This window comes from Leptodactylus fuscus, chromosome 3 (genome assembly GCF_031893055.1).
Source record: "Leptodactylus fuscus isolate aLepFus1 chromosome 3, aLepFus1.hap2, whole genome shotgun sequence".
In the NCBI taxonomy this organism is placed as follows: Eukaryota; Metazoa; Chordata; class Amphibia; order Anura; family Leptodactylidae; genus Leptodactylus; species Leptodactylus fuscus.
Window position 1 is genome coordinate 245,484,750 of NC_134267.1, and position 25,471 is coordinate 245,510,220.

General features: G+C 46.9%; 3 protein-coding genes across 3 annotated transcripts in view; 1 reads left to right on the forward strand and 2 right to left on the reverse strand.

Moving 5' to 3' along the window:
• The window catches only part of LOC142198393 (uncharacterized), a 600,588-nt gene extending 599,770 nt beyond the window's left edge, over positions 1-818 (reverse strand). Inside the window, exon 1 of the mRNA XM_075269419.1 lies at positions 752-818. The gene's annotated coding sequence lies outside the window, so the exon portion shown is untranslated. The remainder of the gene's footprint in view (positions 1-751) is intronic.
• LOC142198391 (uncharacterized) overlaps positions 1-25,471 on the forward strand; it is a 617,468-nt gene that overhangs the window by 484,621 nt on the left and 107,376 nt on the right. The window lies entirely within an intron of this gene.
• The window catches only part of LOC142198436 (uncharacterized), a 308,715-nt gene continuing 305,564 nt past the window's right edge, over positions 22,321-25,471 (reverse strand). The window contains exon 7 of the mRNA XM_075269477.1: positions 22,321-23,300. Coding sequence (XP_075125578.1) covers positions 22,332-23,300 — 969 coding nt within the window. The 3' untranslated portion in view covers positions 22,321-22,331. The remainder of the gene's footprint in view (positions 23,301-25,471) is intronic.

Sequence of the window (25,471 nt, forward strand, 5' to 3'; positions counted from 1 at the left end):
TTCCCACAGACACCAGTGATGGGGCCCATTGTATGTGACTGCAGGATCACGGAACTAAGACTCTGTTCACACCTGGAGCAGTGATGTCATCTTACCTGTCCTGAGAGCAGTCACTTCTGTATATACATTATATATATATATATATATATATATATATATATATATATATATAGCCTGGGATATCTCTCTCTGTTATAAAAATGAATTCTTGTCTGTCCATCTGTTCTCTATGCACGACCAATCGACTGGACCGATCTTCACCAAATTTGGTACAGAGATATTTCAGGTATCCGGGAAGGTTTAAGACGAGACTCCAACTCGCTCGGACGTACCGTTGCTGAGATACAGCATTCCAAACACAGTGCCCCCCCTTAGCCAATACAAACCTGCAAGTCTTTCATTCATATTCCAACTGCAATACACACGGTCACTCCACATGCACAATCCAACACTGATATCCAAACTGAGATACACGCATCAGAGGATTAGATACACAAATTAGCACACAGTATCACACACCAGAGGATTAGATACATGTGTCTAAACACAGTACTACACGGGGAAGGATTAGATACAGCTTTACTCCAGGTATCCATAACAACTGACCACAGGTTCTTCACTGACATCCAAAATGAGATTCACATAATCACATGACGCTTATGGACACACACACAAACCACATACACAATACACCAGTGCAAAACTGGACAATTCTTATGGGGCCACTACACAAACATAACATGTAATATACCCGTGCGAAGCCGCGACCTCCTGCTAATGGCTGATAACAGAGAGAACAAGACAACAGCACTGACCACCGAGCAGGAGCTGCAAGAGCTGAAGGACCTGTGATGATGTCACCGCTATCATGTGACCAGTACATGGGGGCGGAGCTCAGGAGAGGAGAAGGATGAAGGACCTGTGATGATGTCACTAGGGGGCGGGCTCTCTAGGTCATGTATTAGATGTGACTTCTGGCTCTTGTAGTTCTTCCCTCGCCTCTTCCTGTATTGCATTAGTCCTCACACCCCTGTATATTCTCCCTACTGCTCCTGTACACCGGGCTTTGCATTACTACTAGGGGTATACTCACCTACCATAGTACTGATCCCATCACCTACCCTAGTACTGATCCCACCACTTACCATAGTACTGATCCCACCACCTACCATAGTACTGATCCCCTCACCTATCATAGTACTGATCCCACCACCTACCATAGTACTGATCCCCTCACCTACCATAGTACTGATCCCCCCTCACCTACCATAGTACTGATCCCCTCACCTACCATAGTACTGATCCCCCCTCACCTACCATAGTACTGATCCCACCACCTACCATAGTACTGATCCCCTCACCTACCATAGTACTGATCCCCCCTCACCTACCATAGTACTGATCCCACCACCTACCATAGTACTGATCCCATCACCTACCATAGTACTGATCCCCCCCGCACCTACCATAGTACTGATCCCCTCACCTACCATAGTACTGATCCCCTCACCTACCATAGTACTGATCCCCTCACCTACCATAGTACTGATCCCATCACCTACCATAGTACTGATCCCACCACCTACCATAGTACTGATCCCATCACCTACCATAGTACTGATCCCACCACCTACCATAGTACTGATCCCCCCTCACCTACCATAGTACTGATCCCCTCACCTACCATAGTACTGATCCCACCACCTACCATAGTACTGATCCCACCACCTACCATAGTACTGATCCCACCACCTACCATAGTACTGATCCCCTCACCTACCATAGTACTGATCCCCTCACCTACCATAGTACTGATCCCACCACCTACCATAGTACTGATCCCATCACCTACCATAGTACTGATCCCACCACCTACCATAGTACTGATCCCCCCTCACCTACCATAGTACTGATCCCCTCACCTACCATAGTACTGATCCCACCACCTACCATAGTACTGATCCCACCACCTACCATAGTACTGATCCCACCACCTACCATAGTACTGATCCCCTCACCTACCATAGTACTGATCCCCTCACCTACCATAGTACTGATCCCACCACCTACCATAGTACTGATCCCCCCTCACCTACCATAGTACTGATCCCCTCACCTACCATAGTACTGATCCCACCACCTACCATAGTACTGATCCCATCACCTACCATAGCACTGATCCCCCCTCACCTACCATAGTACTGATCCCCTCACCTACCATAGTACTGATCCCATCACCTACCATAGTACTGATCCCCTCACCTACCATACTACTGATCCCCTCACCTACCATAGTACTGATCCCATCACCTACCATAGTACTGATCCCACCACCTACCATAGTACTGATCCCATCACCTACCATAGTACTGATCCCACCACCTACCATAGTACTGATCCCATCACCTACCATAGCACTGATCCCCCCTCACCTACCATAGTACTGATCCCCTCACCTACCATAGTACTGATCCCACCACCTACCATAGTACTGATCCCATCACCTACCATAGTACTGATCCCCCCCCCTCACCTACCATAGTACTGATCCCCCCTCACCTACCATAGTACTGATCCCCCCTCACCTATCATAGTACTGATCCCCTCACCTACCATAGTACTGATCCCATCACCTACCATAGTACTGATCCCCTCACCTACCATAGTACTGATCCCACCACCTACCATAGTACTGATCCCATCACCTACCATAGTACTGATCCCATCACCTACCATAGTACTGATCCCACCACCTACCATAGTACTGATCCCCTCACCTACCATAGTACTGATCCCACCACCTACCATAGTACTGATCCCATCACCTACCATAGTACTGATCCCCTCACCTACCATAGTACTGATCCCCCCTCACCTATCATAGTACTGATCCCCTCACCTACCATAGTACTGATCCCATCACCTACCATAGTACTGATCCCCTCACCTACCATAGTACTGATCCCACCACCTACCATAGTACTGATCCCCCCTCACCTACCATAGTACTGATCCCCTGACCTACCATAGTACTGATCCCCCCTCACCTACCATAGTACTGATCCCATCACCTACCATAGTACTGATCCCCTCACCTACCATAGTACTGATCCCCTCACCTACCATAGTACTGATCCCCTCACCTACCATAGTACTGATCCCACCACCTACCATAGTACTGATCCCATCACCTACCATAGTACTGATCCCCTCACCTACCATAGTACTGATCCCACCACCTACCATAGTACTGATCCCATCACCTACCATAGTACTGATCCCCTCACCTACCATAGTACTGATCCCCCCTCACCTATCATAGTACTGATCCCCTCACCTACCATAGTACTGATCCCATCACCTACCATAGTACTGATCCCACCACCTACCATAGTACTGATCCCCTCACCTACCATAGTACTGATCCCACCACCTACCATAGTACTGATCCCATCACCTACCATAGTACTGATCCCCTCACCTACCATAGTACTGATCCCACCACCTACCATAGTACTGATCCCCTCACCTACCATAGTACTGATCCCACCACCTACCATAGTACTGATCCCATCACCTACCATAGTACTGATCCCCTCACCTACCATAGTACTGATCCCACCACCTACCATAGTACTGATCCCCTCACCTACCATAGTACTGATCCCACCACCTACCATAGTACTGATCCCCTTACCTACCATAGTACTGATCCCACCACCTACCATAGTACTGATCCCCCCTCACCTACCATAGTACTGATCCCCCCTCACCTACCATAGTACTGATCCCATCACCTACCATAGTACTGATCCCCCCTCACCTACCATAGTACTGATCCCCCCTCACCTACCATAGTACTGATCCCCTCACCTACCATAGTACTGATCCCCCCTCACCTACCATAGTACTGATCCCCCCTCACCTACCATAGTACTGATCCCCCCTCACCTACCATAGTACTGATCCCCTCACCTACCATAGTACTGATCCCACCACCTACCATAGTACTGATCCCCTCACCTACCATAGTACTGATCCCCTCACCTACCATAGTACTGATCCCCTCACCTACCATAGTACTGATCCCCTCACCTATCATAGTACTGATCCCCTCACCTACCATAGTACTGATCCCCCCTCACCTACCATAGTACTGATCCCCTCACCTACCATAGTACTGATCCCCCCTCACCTACCATAGTACTGATCCCCCCTCACCTACCATAGTACTGATCCCCACACCTACCATAGTACTGATCCCCACACCTACCATAGTACTGATCCCTCCTCACCTACCATAGTACTGATCCCACCACCTACCATAGTACTGATCCCATCACCTACCATAGTACTGATCCCACCACCTACCATAGTACTGATCCCCCACCACCTACCATAGTACTGATCCCCCCTCACCTACCATAGTACTGATTCCCCTCACCTACCATAGTACTGATCCCACCACCTACCATAGTACTGACCCCCCCGCACCTACCATAGTACTGATCCCCTCACCTATCATAGTACTGATCCCCCCTCACCTACCATAGTACTGATCCCCTCACCTACCATAGTACTGATCCCCACACCTACCATAGTACTGATCCCCCCTCACCTACCATAGTACTGATCCCCTCACCTACCATAGTACTGATCCCCTCACCTATCATAGTACTGATCCCCCCTCACCTACCATAGTACTGATCCCCTCACCTACCATAGTACTGATCCCCTCACCTACCATAGTACTGATCCCCACACCTACCATAGTACTGATCCCCCCTCACCTACCATAGTACTGATCCCATCACCTACCATAGTACTGATCCCCCCTCACCTACCATAGTACTGATCCCCCCTCACCTACCATAGTACTGATCCCCTCACCTACCATAGTACTGATCCCCCCTCACCTACCATAGTACTGATCCCCCCTCACCTACCATAGTACTGATCCCCCCTCACCTACCATAGTACTGATCCCCTCACCTACCATAGTACTGATCCCACCACCTACCATAGTACTGATCCCCTCACCTACCATAGTACTGATCCCCTCACCTACCATAGTACTGATCCCCTCACCTACCATAGTACTGATCCCCTCACCTATCATAGTACTGATCCCCTCACCTACCATAGTACTGATCCCCCCTCACCTACCATAGTACTGATCCCCTCACCTACCATAGTACTGATCCCCCCTCACCTACCATAGTACTGATCCCCCCTCACCTACCATAGTACTGATCCCCACACCTACCATAGTACTGATCCCCACACCTACCATAGTACTGATCCCTCCTCACCTACCATAGTACTGATCCCACCACCTACCATAGTACTGATCCCATCACCTACCATAGTACTGATCCCACCACCTACCATAGTACTGATCCCCCACCACCTACCATAGTACTGATCCCCTCACCTACCATAGTACTGATCCCCCCTCACCTACCATAGTACTGATTCCCCTCACCTACCATAGTACTGATCCCACCACCTACCATAGTACTGACCCCCCCGCACCTACCATAGTACTGATCCCCTCACCTATCATAGTACTGATCCCCCCTCACCTACCATAGTACTGATCCCCTCACCTACCATAGTACTGATCCCCACACCTACCATAGTACTGATCCCTCCTCACCTACCATAGTACTGATCCCACCACCTACCATAGTACTGATCCCATCACCTACCATAGTACTGATCCCACCACCTACCATAGTACTGATCCCCCACCTCCTACCATAGTACTGATCCCATCACCTACCATAGTACTGATCCCCTCACCTACCATAGTACTAATCCCCTCACCTACCATAGTACTGATCCCCTCACCTACCATAGTACTGATCCCACCACCTACCATAGTACTGATCCCATCACCTACCATAGTACTGATCCCCTCACCTACCATAGTACTGATCCCACCACCTACCATAGTACTGATCCCATCACCTACCATAGTACTGATCCCCTCACCTACCATAGTACTGATCCCTCCTCACCTATCATAGTACTGATCCCCTCACCTACCATAGTACTGATCCCATCACCTACCATAGTACTGATCCCCTCACCTACCATAGTACTGATCCCACCACCTACCATAGTACTGATCCCCCTTCACCTACCATAGTACTGATCCCACCACCTACCATAGTACTGATCCCCTCACCTACCATAGTACTGATCCCCTGACCTACCATAGTACTGAACCCCTCACTTACCATAGTACTGATCCCCTCACTCACCTACCATAGTCCTGATCCCCCCTCACCTACCATAGTACTGATCCCATCACCTACCATAGTCCTGATCCCCCCTCACCTACCATAGTACTGATCCCCTGACCTACCATAGTACTGATCCCCCCTCACCTACCATAGTACTGATCCCATCACCTACCATAGTACTGATCCCCTCACCTACCATAGTACTGATCCCCTCACCTACCATAGTACTGATCCCCACACCTACCATAGTACTGATCCCACCACCTACCATAGTACTGATCCCATCACCTACCATAGTACTGATCCCCTCACCTACCATAGTACTGATCCCACCACCTACCATAGTACTGATCCCATCACCTACCATAGTACTGATCCCATCACCTACCATAGTACTGATCCCCCCTCACCTATCATAGTACTGATCCCATCACCTACCATAGTACTGATCCCACCACCTACCATAGTACTGATCCCCTCACCTACCATAGTACTGATCCCACCACCTACCATAGTACTGATCCCATCACCTACCATAGTACTGATCCCCTCACCTACCATAGTACTGATCCCACCACCTACCATAGTACTGATCCCCTCACCTACCATAGTACTGATCCCACCACCTACCATAGTACTGATCCCATCACCTACCATAGTACTGATCCCCTCACCTACCATAGTACTGATCCCACCACCTACCATAGTACTGATCCCCTCACCTACCATAGTACTGATCCCCCCTCACCTACCATAGTACTGATCCCCTCACCTACCATAGTACTGATCCCACCACCTACCATAGTACTGATCCCCCCTCACCTACCATAGTACTGATCCCCTCACCTACCATAGTACTGATCCCCCCTCACCTACCATAGTACTGATCCCATCACCTACCATAGTACTGATCCCCCCTCACCTACCATAGTACTGATCCCCCCTCACCTACCATAGTACTGATCCCCTCACCTACCATAGTACTGATCCCCCCTCACCTACCATAGTACTGATCCCCCCTCACCTACCATAGTACTGATCCCCCCTCACCTACCATAGTACTGATCCCCTCACCTACCATAGTACTGATCCCACCACCTACCATAGTACTGATCCCCTCACCTACCATAGTACTGATCCCCTCACCTACCATAGTACTGATCCCCTCACCTATCATAGTACTGATCCCCTCACCTACCATAGTACTGATCCCCCCTCACCTACCATAGTACTGATCCCCTCACCTACCATAGTACTGATCCCCCCTCACCTACCATAGTACTGATCCCCCCTCACCTACCATAGTACTGATCCCCTCACCTACCATAGTACTGATCCCCTCACCTACCATAGTACTGATCCCCTCACCTACCATAGTACTGATCCCCTCACCTACCATAGTACTGATCCCTTCACCTACCATAGTACTGATCCCACCACCTACCATAGTACTGATCCCCCCTCACCTACCATAGTACTGATCCCACCACCTACCATAGTACTGATCCCCTCACCTATCATAGTACTGATCCCACCACCTACCATAGTACTGATCCCCCACCACCTACCATAGTACTGATCCCCTCACCTACCATAGTACTGATCCCCCCTCACCTACCATAGTACTGATCCCCCCCTCACCTACCATAGTACTGATTCCCCTCACCTACCATAGTACTGATCCCACCACCTACCATAGTACTGACCCCCCCGCACCTACTATAGTACTGATCCCCTCACCTATCATAGTACTGATCCCCCCTCACCTACCATAGTACTGATCCCCTCACCTACCATAGTACTGATCCCATCACCTACCATAGTACTGATCCCATCACCTACCATAGTACTGATCCCATCACCTACCATAGTACTGATCCCATCACCTACCATAGTACTGATCCCCCCTCACCTACCATAGTACTGATCCCCCCTCACCTACCATAGTACTGATCCCCCCTCACCTACCATAGTACTGATCCCACCACCTACCATAGTACTGATCCCACCACCTACCATAGTACTGATCCCCTTACCTACCATAGTACTGATCTCCCCTCACCTACCATAGTACTGATCCCCTCACCTACCATAGTACTGATCTCCCCTCACCTACCATATTACTGATCCCCCCTCACCTACCATAGTACTGATCCCCTCACCTACCATAGTACTGAACCCCTCACTTACCATAGTACTGATCCCCTCACTCACCTACCATAGTCCTGATCCCCCCTCACCTACCATAGTACTGATCCCATCACCTACCATAGTACTGATCCCATCACCTACCATAGTCCTGATCCCCCCTCACCTACCATAGTACTGATCCCCTGACCTACCATAGTACTGATCCCCCCTCACCTACCATAGTACTGATCCCCTAACCTACCATAGTACTGATCCCCTCACCAGCCGCACTTCAGACTGTCTATTCTCATCTTTTGAACCTGTTACAGAAGAGGAAGTCTCCCAGCTACTTTCTTCATCTCGCCCTACAACCTGCAGTAGTGACCCCTTCCCCTCGCACCTTCTCCAATCTCTGTCCCCTGCTGTCACGACTTACCTTACTAAAATATTTAACCTCTCTCTCTCTTCTGGAATCTTCCCATCCTCCATCATGCTGTTATGACTCCACTATTGATAAAACCCTCCCTGGACCCGTCCTGTGCTGCTAACTATCGACCCGTCTCTAACCTCCCCTTCATCTCTAAACTTTTGGAACGCCTGGTCTGTTCTCGTTTAATCCGCTATCTCTCTGCTAACTCTCTGCTTGACCCCTTACAATCTGGTTTCCGCGCTCTGCACTCTACTGAAACAGCTCTCACAAAAGTCTCCAATGATCTCCTAATGGCTAAATCCAATGGTGACTTCTCTCTTCTTATTCTTCTGGACCTCTCTGCAGCTTTTGACACTGTTGACCATCATCTCCTCCTCACTCTGCTCCGCTCAGTCGGCCTCATGGACACTGCGCTCTCCTGGTTCTCCTCTTATCTCTCAGGCCGCACTTTCAGTCTATCATTTGCGGGCTCTGTTTCCTCCCCTCTTTCCCTTGCTGTTGGGGTTCCTCAGGGCTCGGTCCTCGGCCCCCTGCTCTTTTCTCTCTACACAGCCCCCATTGGACAAACCTTCGCCAGATTTGGCTTCAGGTACCATCTTTATGCTGATGACACCCAATTATACACATCTTCCCGGGACATCACCCCTGCACTCATACAGAACACCAGTGACTGTCTCTCTGCTGTCTCTAATATCATGTCCTCGCTCTATCTGACACTAAATCTCTCTAAGACTGAACTACTACTGTTTCCACCATCTAACAGATCTGTCCCTGATATATCCATTGCAGTCTCAGGCCTTACTATAACTCCTAGGCAGCAGGCCCGCTGCCTCGGGGTCATGTGTGACGCAGACCTTTCCTTCACCCCTCATATTGAATCACTCGCACGTTCATGTCACCTCCACCTCAAAAACATCTCCAGAATACACCCTTTCCTCACCAGAGATACACTAAAGACACTTATTGTCTCTCTGATTCATTCTCGCCTTGACTACTGTAACTCCTTACTAATCCGTCTTCCCCTCACTAAACTCTCCCCTCTACAATCTATTATGAATGCAGCGGCCAGGCTCATCTATCAGGCTAGACGCTACAGCGAGGCCTCCGGTCTGTGCCGGTCACTACAGCGAGGCCTCCGGTCTGTGCCGGTCACTACAGCGAGGCCTCCGGTCTGTGCCGGTCACTACAGCGAGGCCTCCGGTCTGTGCCGGTCACTACAGCGAGGCCTCTGGTCTGTGCCGGTCACTACAGCGAGGCCTCCGGTCTGTGCCGGTCACTACAGCGAGGCCTCCGGTCTGTGCCGGTCACTACAGCGAGGCCTCCGGTCTGTGCCGGTCACTACAGCGAGGCCTCCGGTCTGTGCCGGTCACTACAGCGAGGCCTCTGGTCTGTGCCGGTCACTACAGCGAGGCCTCCGGTCTGTGCCGGTCACTACGGCGAGGCCTCCGGTCTGTGCCGGTCACTACGGCGAGGCCTCCGGTCTGTGCCGGTCACTACAGCGAGGCCTCTGGTCTGTGCCGGTCACTACAGCGAGGCCTCCGGTCTGTGCCGGTCACTACAGCGAGGCCTCCGGTCTGTGCCGGTCACTACAGCGAGGCCTCCGGTCTGTGCCGGTCACTACAGCGAGGCCTCCGGTCTGTGCCGGTCACTACAGCGAGGCCTCCGGTCTGTGCCGGTCACTACAGCGAGGCCTCCGGTCTGTGCCGGTCACTACAGGGAGGCCTCCGGTCTGTGCCGGTCACTACAGCGAGGCCTCCGGTCTGTGCCGGTCACTACAGCGAGGCCTCTGGTCTGTGCCGGTCACTACAGCGAGGCCTCCGGTCTGTGCCGGTCACTACGGCGAGGCCTCCGGTCTGTGCCGGTCACTACGGCGAGGCCTCCGGTCTGTGCCGGTCACTACAGCGAGGCCTCGGGTCTGTGCCGGTCACTACAGCGAGGCCTCCGGTCTGTGCCAGTTGTTACATTGGCTGCCTATTCATTATAGAATAAAATATAAAGTTCTCCCCCTCCCCCACAAGGCTCTCCATAATGCCGCACCTCCCTACATTTCCTCCCTCATCTCTGTCTATCGCCCAACCCGTGTTCTCCGCTCACTCAATGATCTAACACTTCCATCCTCTATTATCAGAACCTCCCCCGCTCGTATACAAGACTTCTCCCGAGCTGCACCACTTCTCTGGAATGCTCTACCCTGGACAATCAGATTAACTCCCAATTTCTACAGTTACAAACGCAAACTAAAGACGCATCTTATCAGAGCGGCCGATCACAATGTCTAACGTAAACCCTTCCCCCTCCTCTGTCCCCGCCCCCACATGATATTATGTCATCTCAGGATAACTCCATAGGTCCGAGCTCCATCCACATGTTACAGGACACGACTGGTGACGGCTCATAAAGTCTTATGTTTGTGTAATGACAGAAGTGTCTGACCCCTGTATAAGTAATGCCGCCCCTGCTACCTCTTGTGTCACCCCCTCTACCTCATAGACTGTAAGCTCTTGTGTCCCCCCTCTACCTCATAGACTGTAAGCTCCTGTGTCACCCCCTCTACCTCATAGAGTGTAAGCTCTTGTGTCACCTCCTCTACCTCATAGATTGTAAGCTCTTGTGTCACCCCCTCTACCTCATAGATTGTAAGCTCTTGTGAGCAGGGCCCTCAGTCCCATTGTGTGAAATGACTTTCTATGTAATGTCTCTTTCTGTCTGTATTTGAACCCTACACATTGTACAGCGCTGCCGAATATGTTGGCGCTATAGAAATAACATGTATTATTATTATTATTATTATTATTATTGTGTGTGAGTTACATGCAGTTTCTTTTGTCTTTGTGAGGTTGCACACCACTGAGGTGAGATATCGCCCCATGTGGGTGTATGTGTGATTGGTGTGTCTATGAAGTTGCAAGAAATTTGAGTTGGATTTGTTGTTGTTGGATGTGAGGAAGCCTGAGCAATCTCAAGGCTACAAGTCCATCTCCAAAGACCTGAATGTCCCTGTGTCTACCGTGCGCAGTGTCATCCAGAAGTGTAAAGCCCATGGCCCTGTGGCTAACCTCCCTAGATGTGGAGGCAAAAGAAACATTAACCAGAGATTTCACCGCAAGATTGTGCGGATGGCGGATAAAGAACCTCGACTAACATCCAAACAAGTCCAAGCTGCCCTGCAGTCCGAGGGTACAACAGTGTCACCCCGTACTATCCAGCGTCAGCGTCTGAATGAGAAGGGACTGTATGGTAGGAGACCCAAGAAGACCCCACTTCTTACCCACAGACAGAAGCCAGGCTGGAGTTTGCCAAAACTTACCTGAGAAAGCCAAAACCGTTCTGGAAGAATGTTCTCTGGTCAGAGGAGACAAAAGTAGGAGAAGGCCTCAACATAGAGATTACAGGAAAAAAGAGAAGAAGACGCCCCCTACAGTCAGGCATGGCGGAGGTCCCTGATGGTTTGGGGTTGCTTTGCTGCCTCTGGCACTGGACTGCTTGACCGTGTGCATGGCATTATGAAGTCTGAAGACGACCAACACATTGTGCAGCATCATGTAGGGCCCAGTGTGAGAAAGCGGGGTCTCCCTCAGAGGTCAGGGCTCTTCCAGCAGGACAAGGACCCAAAACACACTTCAGGTCAGCACTAGAAAATGGTGGTGAGAGAAAGCCCTGGAGACTTGTAAAGTGGCAGCAATGAGTCCAGCCCTGAATCCCATAGAACACCTGTGGGGGAGGGGGAGAGATCTCTTGGTGGCAGTTTGGAGAAGGCCCCCTTCACATCTCAGGGGGGACCGCGAGCAGTTTGCCAAAGAAGAAGGGTCTAAGATTCCAGCAGAGCCTTGTAAGAAACTCATTGCTGGTTAGTGGAAGCGGTTGTGCGCAGTCATTGTGTCTAAAGGTTGTGCTACCAAGTATTAGGCTGAGGGCGCCAATACTTCTGTCCGCACCAGTTCTGGAGTTTTCTGTAAAATGATCAATGATGTGACTTTTTTCATTCTCTTTTGTGTTTTTTCATTGCAAGCAAAATAACTGAAGATATTACCAAAGAGTTTGTGCTTGTAATCATTATCTGGGGGACAGCGAGGATTATCTGACAGGACTGCAGGGGGCGATACTTATACTGTATATATCCTGTGTCACTTATATACTATATAAGAGTCTGTGCTGTGTAATCATTATCTGGGGGACACCGAGGATTATCTGACAGGACTGCAGGGGGCGATACTTATACTGTATATACCCTGTGTCACTTATATACTATATAAGAGTTTGTGCTGTGTAATCATTATCTGGGGACAGTGAGGATTATCTGACAGGACTGCAGGGGGCGATACTTATACTGTATATACCCTGTGTCACTTATATACTATATAAGAGTCTGTGCTGTGTAATCATTATCTGGGGGACAGCGAGGATTATCTGACAGGACTGCAGGGGGCGATACTTATACTGTATATACCCTGTGTCACTTATATACTATATAAGAGTCTGTGCTGTGTAATCATTATCTGGGGGACACCGAGGATTATCTGACAGGACTGCAGGGGGCGATACTTATACTGTATATACCCTGTGTCACTTATATACTATATAAGAGTTTGTGCTGTGTAATCATTATCTGGGGACAGTGAGGATTATCTGACAGGACTGCAGGGGGCGATACTTATACTGTATATACCCTGTGTCACTTATATACTATATAAGAGTCTGTGCTGTGTAATCATTATCTGGGGGACAGCGAGGATTATCTGACAGGACTGCAGGGGGCGATACTTATACTGTATATACCCTGTGTCACTTATATACTATATAAGAGTCTGTGCTGTGTAATCATTATCTGGGGGACAGCGAGGATTATCTGACAGGACTGCAGGGGGCGATACTTATACTGTATATACCCTGTGTCACTTATATACTATATAAGAGTTTGTGCTGTGTAATCATTATCTGGGGACAGCGAGGATTATCTGACGGGACTGCAGGGGGCGATACTTATACTGTATATACCCTGTGTCACTTATATACTATATAAGAGTCTGTGCTGTGTAATCATTATCTGGGGACAGTGAGGATTATCTGACAGGACTGCAGGGGGCGATACTTATACTGTATATACCCTGTGTCACTTATATACTATATAAGAGTCTGTGCTGTGTAATCATTATCTGGGGGACACTGAGGATTATCTGACAGGACTGCAGGGGGCGATACTTATACTGTATATACCCTGTGTCACTTATATACTATATAAGAGTCTGTGCTGTGTAATCATTATCTGGGGGACAGTGAGGATTATCTGACAGGACTGCAGGGGGCGATACTTATACTGTATATACCCTGTGTCACTTATATACTATATAAGAGTCTGTGCTGTGTAATCATTATCTGGGAGACACCGAGGATTATCTAACAGGACTGCAGGGGCGATACTTATACTGTATATACCCTGTGTCACTTATATACTATATAAGAGTCTGTGCTGTGTAATCATTATCTGAGGCACAGCGAGGATTATCTGACAGGACTGCAGGGGGCGATACTTATTCTGTATATACCCTGTGTCACTTATATACTATATAAGAGTCTGTGCTGTGTAATCATTATCTGGGGGACAGCGAGGATTATCTGACAGGACTGCAGGGGGCGATACTTATTCTGTATATACCCTGTGTCACTTATATACTATATAAGAGTCTGTGCTGTGTAATCATTATCTGGGGGACAGTGAGGATTATCTGACAGGACTGCAGGGGGCGATACTTATACTGTATATACCCTGTGTCACTTATATACTATATAAGAGTTTGTGCTGTGTAATCATTATCTGGGGGACAGTGAGGATTATCTGACAGAACTGCAGGGGGCGATACTTATACTGTATATACCCTGTGTCACTTATATACTATATAAGAGTTTGTGCTGTGTAATCATTATCTGGGGACAGCGAGGATTATCTGACAGGACTGCAGGGGGCGATACTTATACTGTATATACCCTGTGTCACTTATATTCTATATAAGAGTCTGTGCTGTGTAATCATTATCTGGGGACAGCGAGGATTATCTGACAGGACTGCAGGGGGCGATACTTATACTGTATATACCCTGTGTCACTTATATACTATATAAGAGTCTGTGCTGTGTAATCATTATCTGGGGAACAGCGAGGATTATCTGACAGGACTGCAGGGGGCGATACTTATACTGTATATACCCTGTGTCACTTATATACTATATAAGAGTTTGTGCTGTGTAATCATTATCTGGGGACAGTGAGAATTATCTGACAGGACTGCAGGGGGCGATACTTATACTGTATATACCCTGTGTCACTTATATACTATATAAGAGTCTGTGCTGTGTAATCATTATCTGGGGGACAGCGAGGATTATCTGACAGGACTGCAGGGGGCGATACTTATACTGTATATACCCTGTGTCACTTATATACTATATAAGAGTTTGTGCTGTGTAATCATTATCTGGGGACACTGAGGATTATCTGACAGGACTGCAGGGGGCGATACTTATACTGTATATACCCTGTGTCACTTATATACTATATAAGAGTCTGTGCTGTGTAATCATTATCTGGAGGACAGCGAGGATTATCTGACAGGACTGCAGGGGGCGATACTTATACTGTATATACCCTGTGTCACTTATATTCTATATAAGAGTCTGTGCTGTGTAATCATTATCTGGGGACAGCGAGGATTATCTGACAGGACTGCAGGGGGCGATACTTATACTGTATATACCCTGTGTCACTTATATACTATATAAGAGTCTGTGCTGTGTAATCATTATCTGGGGAACAGCGAGGATTATCTGACAGGACTGCAGGGGGCGATACTTATACTGTATATACCCTGTGTCACTTATATACTATATAAGAGTTTGTGCTGTGTAATCATTATCTGGGGACAGTGAGAATTATCTGACAGGACTGCAGGGGGCGATACTTATACTGTATATACCCTGTGTCACTTATATACTATATAAGAGTCTGTGCTGTGTAATCATTATCTGGGGGACAGCGAGGATTATCTGACAGGACTGCAGGGGGCGATACTTATACTGTATATACCCTGTGTCACTTATATACTATATAAGAGTCTGTGCTGTGTAATCATTATCTGGGGGACAGCGAGGATTATCTGACAGGACTGCAGGGGGCGATACTTATACTGTATATACCCTGTGTCACTTATATACTATATAAGAGTCTATGCTGTGTAATCATTATCTGGAGGACAGCGAGGATTATCTGACAGGACTGCAGGGGGCGATACTTATACTGTATATACCCTGTGTCACTTATATACTATATAAGAGTCTGTGCTGTGTAATCATTATCTGGGAGACACCGAGGATTATCTGACAGGACTGCAGGGGGCGATACTTATACTGTATATACCCTGTGTCACGTATATACTATATAAGAGTCTGTGCTGTGTAATCATTATCTGGGGACAGCGAGGATTATCTGACAGGACTGCAGGGGGCGATACTTATACTGTATATACCCTGTGTCACTTATATACTATATAAGAGTCTGTGCTGTGTAATCATTATCTGGGGGACAGCGAGGATTATCTGACAGGACTGCAGGGGGCGATACTTATTCTGTATATACCCTGTGTCACTTATATACTATATAAGAGTCTGTGCTGTGTAATCATTATCTGGGGGACAGTGAGGATTATCTGACAGGACTGCAGGGGGCGATACTTATACTGTATATACCCTGTGTCACTTATATACTATATAAGAGTCTGTGCTGTGTAATCATTATCTGGGAGACACCGAGGATTATCTGACAGGACTGCAGGGGCGATACTTATACTGTATATACCCTGTGTCACTTATATACTATATAAGAGTCTGTGCTGTGTAATCATTATCTGGGGCACAGCGAGGATTATCTGACAGGACTGCAGGGGGCGATACTTATTCTGTATATACCCTGTGTCACTTATATACTATATAAGAGTCTGTGCTGTGTAATCATTATCTGGGGGACAGCGAGGATTATCTGACAGGACTGCAGGGGGCGATACTTATTCTGTATATACCCTGTGTCACTTATATACTATATAACAGTCTGTGCTGTGTAATCATTATCTGGGGACAGTGAGGATTATCTGACAGGACTGCAGGGGGCGATACTTATACTGTATATACCCTGTGTCACTTATATACTATATAAGAGTCTGTGCTGTGTAATCATTATCTGGGGGACAGTGAGGATTATCTGACAGAACTGCAGGGGGCGATACTTATACTGTATATACCCTGTGTCACTTATATACTATATAACAGTCTGTGCTGTGTAATCATTATCTGGGGACAGTGAGGATTATCTGACAGGACTGCAGGGGGCGATACTTATACTGTATATACCCTGTGTCACTTATATACTATATAAGAGTCTGTGCTGTGTAATCATTATCTGGGGGACAGTGAGGATTATCTGACAGGACTGCAGGGGGCGATACTTTTGGCCAACACTGTAACTTTGCATGGGATGTCGTTTGTTGGTTTCATACAATGTGGTGGACATGTTGCGTGTTTGAGGTTGCGTGCAGTTTGGATGTGTTGCGTGTTTGAGGTTGCGTGCAGTTTGGATGTGTTGCGTGTTTGAGGTTGCGTGCAGTTTGGATGTGTTGCGTGTTTGAGTCTGGAGACCTCACTGTGATCTCCCTGCACTGTCTCTTACACACTGTCCCCTGCTGCTGTTATGGTGTGGTGGCCATCACATAGGACAGCTGATTACCCTCCCCCCAGTAGTGATACGAGGCCACTGACAGCTCAGTGATATGTACAGGACATCTATTGTGACAAGGTGGACCATGGACATTAGAGGTTCCCTCAGAATCCGACACCTTTTGATCCTTCCCAGTCCACATATTTCTCACCAATCCACCATTTAAGGGAGTATCCGATGTCAGTCTTGTCCTCACTATCTCATCTTACTACAATAACCTCCTACACATGTAATATTGTCATTCCTTCCATCGTTGGTCGGGTCATCACATTGAGAGCTTCATGACAGTCAGCAAAGTCTTGTTTTGTAATTATTATACACTAGCGGCCCGCCACTTCGTCTGCGTGTTGTTGGCGTTGATAATCCGCCTATATTCAGCAAATTGCTGCCGTCAATGGTTTGCCTACTCCAGCGTTTTGGCAGCTGTCAAGCTGTCCTGCTGCTGAACTTGTTCCTTGCACTGTGCCTGTGATTGTTCCGGCATCTCAGCACTTTGCTGGAACATCATATATAAGCATTTTGTTGGTGTTGATGTTCCGCCTGCTTCGGCGTTTCGGCAGCTGTCAAGCTGAACTGCCGCTGAACTCTTTCCTCGAGCTGTGCCTGTGATTGTCCCCGCATCTCAGCAGCTCGCTGTGACGCCATATAATGAGTATGTTGTTGGCGTCGATGATCCTCCTCAGCTGCGCTTGAGGAGAACTCTTTTGACTTCTGGTTTCCTTCATAGTTGTCGTTTTTTGCGACAAATTAGATTTTCTTTTTCCCGGCATGTTGAAAATTGGCAAACTGCAAATTTGGATTAAAGGTGTTTGCCCGTGTCAGTTTGTCAGCAGTGCCTGGAGCAGATCAGATAATATGCAAATGCATGATCACAAACCACTGAGCGTTAGCTGAATGTTTACACAGAGAGATAACAGCCCTGGCTTTCTCAGAAGCTGATATAAGAGAAGTGTAATATAGTACGTGAACATAAATTCATAACAGTTGTGAAGCCATGTCATTTACTGGGATAAAAAGTAGCTGATGTTTTAATTGAAGTTACAGACTATCTATGTGCCGAATGTCATTCAAATACTGTCAGCCGTTTTTGTGTGATTGAGGAGCAAACATCCAAAGTATCATATTATCATATTAGTAGGATAGGAATTCAATGATATCTGCCTTGGATTAAATGACTAGTTACACATGAGATTGTTACACACAGATCTGCTGATATTCTCTGACTAGCAGCCTGCATCCTACATGTATTCCATTCACTGTATATATTCTCGTGCACTATACTGATTGCTCGGGATTCTATAGATTGCTCGGGACTATAGATTTTTTGCGTTCAATTATTCCAAAAACTTCCTGGTTTGACCTTCTGTTATTCAGATTCCAATATTCTACTTTGGGATTTTCATTGTCTTGGATGATCCACAAAGCTCAAGATAGTCAAAAGCTCGGCTTTGTGGCGTCGCTAATGCAAGAACCCCAGAGGAACGTGACATCGCTCCGAAACTCTAAAAAATGCAAATATTTGGAAACAAACTGTAGAACTGAGGCCGAAGGTCACATATAATCCAGAACGTATTCTTCTGCGTTAGCATGTTTGATACAAGTTATCGCCGTGTTTCCTTTGCTTATCATACAGACATGGGCACACGCTTACCCACATGGACCGTTACAAGTTATTCACACGAACAACGGACTTGAGCAACAAGATGAGATACCAAAATATCATCCCCTCAATGGTTAGAAGAACCGTCCTCTTAGTGAGAGGATTACAGGACTTCATACAAGTGTCTTCCCAAACAGCTACAAGAAGGAAGAACTTAGACAATGTTTTCCAATATATTTTATTAAGGCGTCAATGGACTAGAGGGGGGAGGGATTGCAGGATTTATTTTCCTTTTCGGTGCTGGAATCTCCAATGGAGTACAAAAATTGTAAAGCGGACGACCCGTATACCCCAATCCATAACACAGAAGTGCTGCCATGAGATGCTTCTGGACACCTGTGTGTGTACTGCTATTTCCCACAACGCACCTGTACTTTGCCATTAGAAGTAATGAATGTACATGTAAAAGGTAAATGAATGTGTCGTTTCAGATGTGTTTGGTCCAAATGAAACTGCTGGGCGAGTCCAAGTGCTGCCTCGTCAGGGACTGGAGCTGCCATACCAGGACAGTGTGCCTCACGTGCCAAGAGTAGCAGGCGTTCCGGGTGTTGCTGCCCCTGCCCTACAGGTTCAGGCTGGCTTCCATCTCTCCTCAAATTTTCATGACACTGAGTGCAATGATGTAAATCAGAAAGGACCAGAATCTAGTAATTGCCACCATTCTGGCTGAAAAGGTCTTGGTTTCCCCGGCTTGTTTCAACCATGTTTGCCGCGATCTGATTCAACCTGACAGCCTGGAGGTCGCCCGCTGCAATGTAGAGGACTCTCGGTGACCGTCCAGAACACTCAATCTAGAGCAAATATTACCAAGAGAACTTGTGCTAGAATCCATAACATCTTCTCTGTATGGAGTTCCAGGAGGGGATTAGCCCTTCTACTTTGTAGGTGCAGAGAGCCGCATTACCAGCATGTCCTGGTGGACCGATATCCCAGGATCCCCTGGATTACAGTGAGATCTATCTACAGTACTGAAGGGATTATGTGATCCTCTACGTGGACCGCTGGAAGAGGATGATTTTTAGGCTACATTAGACCTCTAGACCTCTCCACGTGGCTGAGAAGTTACTTACACCGGCCTCTACCTTCCAGGATGTAAGAAAACTTATCGATTGTTTATTCTGGCAGGAATTGGGGCCTCGAGGTCTCCAGATCTACATTAGCCAGGTGGACTAAGGACACTCTACCATGTTTGGATCCTCCCGAGTGAAAAGGCCACTTTACATATTCCACCTCCACGTCTTGGGCCAAGAGAAATTTAGTTTTCTTAGAGTGGATTTGTAGGGAAGCTTCTTGGAACTTCTACTTTACTTTTGTATTGATTTTTCAATACTTTTCCAAGAACGTTGCTCTTCCTCTCTCCCCATGATTGTGCTGCTGGTAGGACTTAAGTGAAGCATGGCTTATTCCTAACAGCAGCACTAGGCTCCCGCCATTATTAATCTGCAACAACCTGACTGAATAAATGTATTAAAGGAGAAAGTCACAGAAGGAAATGTCACATTAAAGGGATTCTGTCATTGGAATCCCCTTTTTTTAAAACTATAATTTTTATTAATTTTTTTATAATAAGACATACAATAATAAAAACAAGAAGAGAAACAAATGGGCAAAGGCGAGCTGCCATGTGGCCGAGAATCTTCTTTTTAACTAATACCACGTAGGAATAACCTTAAAGGGGTATTCCCACGTCGCATACTCACCAGTCTTCACTGCTGTAAAATCTTCTTTCTTCCTGGTTTCTTGCATCATTTGGTGGGCGGGGTTTCACATGCAACCTGCCGTTTAGCTCCACCCCCACATTAGCGTGTAGCTCCACCTACCCACATTGGACTATGAAGTACAGGCAGCAGCAACTCCATTCTGTGTTACATACAGAGACTGCCTGTTTCTGCCATAATGAACACAATTGTATTAGCTAGCCTGACAACTGGGAGAACAGAAGAAATGAAAGCAGCTCCTCTCCCCTATCTGATAGCAGGAAGCTAGGTCATGTGGTGCAGACACAGGAATAGCTAGAAACACAGGCTCCCTCCCGTGCACTTAGCCCCTCCTCCCTCCCCCCTGAGAGCAGCAGATACATCACTTGACTTTTGAGCAGATAAGTCAAGGGCTGTGTCAACAATGAATTGAATAAAGTAAGATAGTGGCCAAACAAAGCCATTGTGCTGAAGCAATGTATTTAGGAAAAGTCTTACATCCACATTAACAAGCAGTATAGATAGGATCCTTGTGATGGGACAACCCCTTTAAGAAAGGCTCTTCTTCCCCTACCTTTGGAATTCTCGGTGCCGCTGTTCCATAGATTTCCTGGTTTTTCTCCGTTTGCTAATGAGTTTCTAGACAGTGCCACCATCATCTACAGCCTCGCATCTCTGCCTCTTCCTCTGCGTTGTCTTCTTCCAGCGATTTTGTGTTCGGCATCTAAATACCGCGCATGCGCAATCGACTGCGCATGTCTGTTTGCCATTTTCTTGTGGCCAAATACATGAGCATACTGCACATCTAAGCAGCCACAAGAAAATGGTGGAGCGGACATGCGCAGTTGACTCTGCCTGATGGAAGAGCCGATTGTGCATGCGCGGTATTTAGATGCTGAAACACAAAATCGCCGGAAGAAAACAACGCAGAAGAAGAGGCAGAGATGCGCGGCTATAGATGATGGCGGCACTGTCTGGAAACTCATTAGCAACCGGAGTACAACCAGGATATCTACGGAACAGCGGCACCGAGAAGAATTCCAAAGATCGGGGAAGAAGAGTCTTTCTTAAGGCTACTCCTACATGGTATTAATTATAAAAGAGAATCTAAGGATAAAACCCCTTTAATGTAAAACCTGAAACTAGATCCGGGTTCTCCAGATATGGTAGAAATGAACATTGCTGAAGTACATTCACACACAGCAGATTTGTATCAATAATTTATACATTCACTAAATCTAAGGACCCGTTGACAAGGTCAATGCCAACACTCAGTTATCCATCTATGCATACATTTCTAGTAGAAACAACAGAAACAGCACAATGCAGAGTTATAAGAAAAGATCCTGCAGAATTATCAGAACGGACAGATCCTCCGTAATAACAGTGAACTTGATGTCCTTTCTTCATTCTGAACATGAATATGGCTTCTCTCCTGTGTGATGACTTTGATGTTTAATAAGACCTGATTTCTGAGTAAAACATTTCCCACATTTTGAACACGAATATGGCTTCTCTCCTGTGTGAACTCTCTGATGGGCTATAAGGTTGGATTTAGTAATAAAACATTTCCCACATTGTGAACATGAAAATGGCTTCTCTCCTGTGTGAATTCTCTCATGTGTAATCAGACTTGTCTTACCTGTAAAGCATTTCCCACATTTTGAACATGAATATGGCTTCTCTCCTGTGTGAATTCTGTGATGATCAGTAAGTTTTGCTTTAGAAGCAAAACATTTTGCACATTCTGAACAAGAATACGGCTTCTCTCCTGTGTGAATTCTGTGATGATCAGTAAGTTTATCTTTAGATATGAAACTTTTCCCACATTCTGAACATGAATATGGCTTCTCTCCTGTGTGACTTCTTTTATGATCAGTAAGTTTGTCTTTAGAAATAAAACATTTCCCACATTCTAAGCATGAATATGGCTTCTCCCCTGTGTGAATTCTGAGATGATCAGTAAGTTTGCCTTTAGATATAAAACCTTTTCCACATTCTGAACATGAATATGGCTTCTCTCCTGTGTGAGTTCTGTAATGATCATTAAGTTTGTCTTTAGAAATAAAAGATTTTCCACACTCCAAACATGAAAATGGCTTCTCTCCTGTGTGAATTCTCTTATGCTTATCAACAGCTGATTTATTTGGAAAACACTTTCCACATTCTGAGCATGAAAATGGCTTCTCCCCAGTGTGAATTTTTTCATGTTTAGCAAGTCTGTCTTTGGAAATAAAACATTTCCCACATTCTAAACATGAAAATGGCTTCACCCCTGTGTGACTTCTCTCATGTAAAACAATACTTGCTTTAGCTGTAAAGGATTTTCCACATTCTGCACATGAATATGGCTTCTCTCCTGTGTGGATTCTCCTGTGTACATAAAGACTTGATCTTCTTGTAAACTCTTTCCCACATTCCTCACACTGAAACCTTTTCCCCCCTTTCTGGCCAGTACTTGTGGTCACAATCTGTGGTTGGTCAGAAGGTTCCTCATGATTGGGGGGATTATATGATGGATCTGTACTGTGACGTCCTGGATGTACATGAGGGGTAATGAGGTTTTCTCCTGAGGAGCGCTCCATCATATCTTCATCTTCTCCTTTATCACTTACTGATAACATGACGTTTTCCTCAGAGATCGCACTGGGATTTTCTGTAGGATTAAAAATAGATTTCATAATTTTGGTTTTTACAATTTTGGACACACACATGTTGTTTTACTTCATTTTTTAAGTCAAAACCTTAGACATAAAAAGTGACAAAGAACATAACAGACACCCCACAACCCCCAAAATAATCAATGTTGTCCATCAGGATCTGTTTCCTCCTTATGGTGGATTTCCATTTTTCTGTTCCATTTTTCTGTAACTAACCCTGAGAACAGAAATCCTGCTGGAGATGTGAACACAAGCCAAGTCCTTCCTTTATATCTCCCATTCCTTCCGGAGCCGGTGACTACAGACCAGTGAGTGTAACATCTGTAGTAGGAACAATAATGGAGGAGAGTTGGCGAGCTAAAAACCAATGACTTGTAGGATCCAAGATCATAGACCAATGATTGAAAATTGGACTTGACTTTTGCTAGATCAGTGGATTTCTAAGTGATAGAGGACAGATAACAGAGGGTTGTCCACCATTGTTTTATTTATGACCTGTCCTACATGACAGCACAAAGAGATAAAAGGAGGATTATCTCCAAAACTTCCACTGACTCAAAAACTCTTATTGATCTACATGGATCCTTGTATTACCATATCCTCATTGGAGTGAGGTGGCAACTTCATCATTCCTGTTAGTGTGAGGCTGCAGGATAGAAGAGCAGAGTAAGAAGGTCACCAGGACATGGACTTCTCTCAGGTAGACATCCATCCGTCTCCATCCAGAATCTTTTCTTGACCATAAATCTGTCCAGTATCCTCAGGTTGGTTATTATCCATCATTTCCCAGCTGGAAAGCTCCCTGGTCCTCTGTGCCATGATGGTCCTTTCTCTTCTATCACTTCATCATCTTCATAGGAATGACGACAAGGGGTATAGTATCTACATGGCACGACAGTGGGGCACTCTCTCTATGGCACTGCTAGATAGTAGTAATAACTCTGACATGCACTGTATTGGGCACTATCCTTATGTGACTAGTTATTTGTGGGCGCTGTGTATGTGGCCAGTTGTTGGGGCGCTGTGTATGTGGCCAGTTGTTGGGGTGCTGTGTGTGTGGCCAGTTCTTGGGGGTGCTGCGTGTGTGTGGCCAGTTGTTGGGGCGCTGTGTGTGTGGCCAGTTGTTGGGGCGCTGTGTATGTGTGGCCAGTTGTTGGGGGTGCTGCGTTTGTGGCCAGTTGTTGGGGGCGCTGTGTGTGTGGCCCGTTGTTGGGGCGCTGTGTGTGTGTGGCCAGTTGTTGGGGGTGCTGTGTGTGGCCAGTTGTTGGGGGGGCTGTGTGTGTGGCCAGTTGTTGGGTTGCTGTGTGTGTGGCCAGTTGTTGGGGTGCTGCGTGTGTGGCCAGTTGTTGGGGGCACTGTGTGTGTGGCCAGTTGTTGGGTTGCTGTGTGTGTGGCCAGTTGTTGGTGGTGCTGTGTGTGGGCCAGTTGTTGGGGCTGATAATAAGAGCCGGGGCTCTGATAATAAGAGCCGGAGCTCCTCAAAATTGACCCGAGTATCCCCACTTCCTTTAATCCTGAGGGTGTTTCCTTGTTGGTGTTCTTTCTCCACCTTGGCAATGCCTCCTGCAGATGTTTGGCTGTATGGTCGGCCACTTCCCACTAAGCAGGACGTCAGAGATCTTATCAGTAATGTAAAGGAGACTTGCTGGTCTGCAGTTGTAGCTGTCCACCAAGATGTTTAGCACATGGCAGAAACACTTGATCAACTTAAAGATGACCCCAATGCCTCCAGGACTGTCAGCTGACACCTAACTGATCAAGTGTCAGTGCCATGATGAAGACCCGAATAACCAGGGACACCTTCACACCATCTGTGTGCAGGGAATCCCAGAGCCCTGGGTAATAAGGATGTCCACGGTCTCCTAGGACAGCTCTTTACTACCGCA